Source organism: Charadrius vociferus, unplaced genomic scaffold (assembly GCF_000708025.1).
Source record: "Charadrius vociferus isolate BGI_N301 unplaced genomic scaffold, ASM70802v2 scaffold559, whole genome shotgun sequence".
In the NCBI taxonomy this organism is placed as follows: Eukaryota; Metazoa; Chordata; class Aves; order Charadriiformes; family Charadriidae; genus Charadrius; species Charadrius vociferus.
The window spans coordinates 100,338-102,315 of record NW_009650252.1 but is presented as its reverse complement, the minus strand read 5'-3'; the positions used below and the strand labels follow the sequence as shown (position 1 = coordinate 102,315).

The window sequence follows — 1,978 nt, the reverse complement described above, 5'->3', positions numbered from 1 at the left end:
TTTGCCGGGAGCTGAATGAGAGGCAAATACCAGCGGTTGTGTTCAACAGCCACCTCCTTTCTCAGCATGAATGCCATCGTTTTCCTCCCCACCTCCACCCAGCCCTGCTGCTGGGGCTGGGGAGGAGGCAGGAGGCTTGGGTGATGGGCAGGGGACTGTGGGCTTGCTTGCAAGCGAGGGGCTGCCTGTTCAGTGCTGTTGGCACTCCATGATGCAAAAACTGCTCCTCAGGGGTCATGGTGATGCTAATGGTGATGCTGATGGTGCTTATGTGGCCCTGTCGCCTGTTGTGGATGCCCACCAAGTGCTGCTGCAGGATGATGGAGGGTCTGGGGTTAAGGGCAGGGATGTCCCCTGGGACTGAGCAGGGGGTCCTGACCTGAGATAAAATGAGGAGACGGGAGAGCCAAACCAGCATTCCTGGGAGGTTTTGTTGTTCAGGCTTTCCATACGTTTTTCTGGCAAAGCTGTGAGATGAGGATTGGGGTGCAAGCTTTCCTAATCCCCTTTTCTCCCCTCCTTGCAGGACAGCCACTGGTCCCGCGCTAGCAGCACCCACCTCCGGCCGGCGCAATGGCGGGGGCATCCGTGAAGGTGGCGGTGCGCGTCCGGCCCTTCAACTCCCGCGAGATGAGCCGGGAATCTAAATGTATTATCCAGATGTCAGGAAGCACCACCAGTGAGTGCCGGCGTTGGGGGCAGAGGGGCTCGGGAAGGCTTTGGGTGCTGCCTGGGGAGGAGCGCACGTGGTCTGGCCGCATCAGAGAGCACTGTGCTGCCAGGATCTTTTGTGCCTGTAGCACCTGGGGTTGTTTGGAGGAGGGAATAGGGGCAGGGATGAGATGTCAACTTTCCCATGGGGAAATGCAGTCCTGTGGTTGAAATGGCAGTGGCGGGATCTACGTGGCACCGAGCCCTTGGGATTTGGTGGTACCGAATAGGAGCAGCATCCCTGGAAGGCAATTGGGGCGGAACTGTCAGAAAAACTTGGAAAATGCTGGTGTGTGGATGTGGGGCCGGGGATGCCCAGCCCATGGTCGCCTGCCCAAGTGTGGAAGCCACGCACCGGTCAGTAAGCAGCTCCTGATGGCATCGCCTGGCTGTGTATGGCACACCGCAGCATGCTGGGACCCATCACTGCTTCCACGGGGCTTGGAGCCACAACACCAGCAGGATGAAGGGCTGGGAGTGGGCTTCGCAAGGGAACAGTGTGCTCAGGGAAGGGGGGATGTAGCAGGGGGCTTGGGGCTGCCTGTCCTATCAGGAGGTCTCTGGCATTCGCCCCTCTTTAAATGGGAAGTACTGCTGGAAGTACTGGGTGGAAAAGGCAGCTGAATCCCTCCTCTGTGGCTCTGGAAACTTCCATATGGGACAGTAGCTGAAATAACTCCTTCTCTCCATGCCTGCCTGCCTGGGCTTCCTGCGTCACTGTCAGCAGTGGCAATGGGTGAAACATCGGCGCCAACCACCCCTGCGGTGCGACCCGCAGGGCTGCCATGGCCACCCAGGCGGGAGGGAGAGGAGGGCATCCAAGGGTGCAGAGTGGCTCTGTGACCCTGCCAGGTCCCCCCTGCTCACCTGGCAAGTATGGGGAGGTCTGGGGGGCAGCATCTGCCGGTCTCTGTCGTCCCGGGGCGGGAGGGCTCTCCCTGCCCGGTTGCGCAGTGATGCTTCATCTGCCAGGGGTGCGGAGCTGCTCCCCTCATGGCGAGGAATCCTTTCTGGCCCGGATGGGTTGGAGGAGGGGACGACACATGACGACCTGCGCACTCCCCAGGCCTGATCAAGAGCATTGGGTATCCCCCACCTCCACGATGGCTGTGTTTGCTCCAAGCGATCTGCCCGTGCCCATCCTGCCACCCCCAGCCCTCCTATCTGCACCCCGCCTCCAAGCGCCTCATCCCCCTGCCCGTGGCGGGGGGGCAGCAGGGCTGCAGGCAGGGGCAGGGGCCTCGCCAGCCCATTGTTGCAAGCGCGG

The 1,978-nt window shown here is 61.1% G+C and overlaps 1 protein-coding gene across 1 annotated transcript in view; it reads left to right on the top strand.

Annotated features, from left to right (window-relative positions):
• The first annotated feature begins 573 nt into the window (after window positions 1-573).
• KIF1A (kinesin family member 1A) overlaps window positions 574-1,978 on the top strand; it is a 42,614-nt gene continuing 41,209 nt past the window's right edge. The window contains 1 exon segment of the mRNA XM_009893083.1: window positions 574-679. Coding sequence (XP_009891385.1) covers window positions 574-679 — 106 coding nt within the window.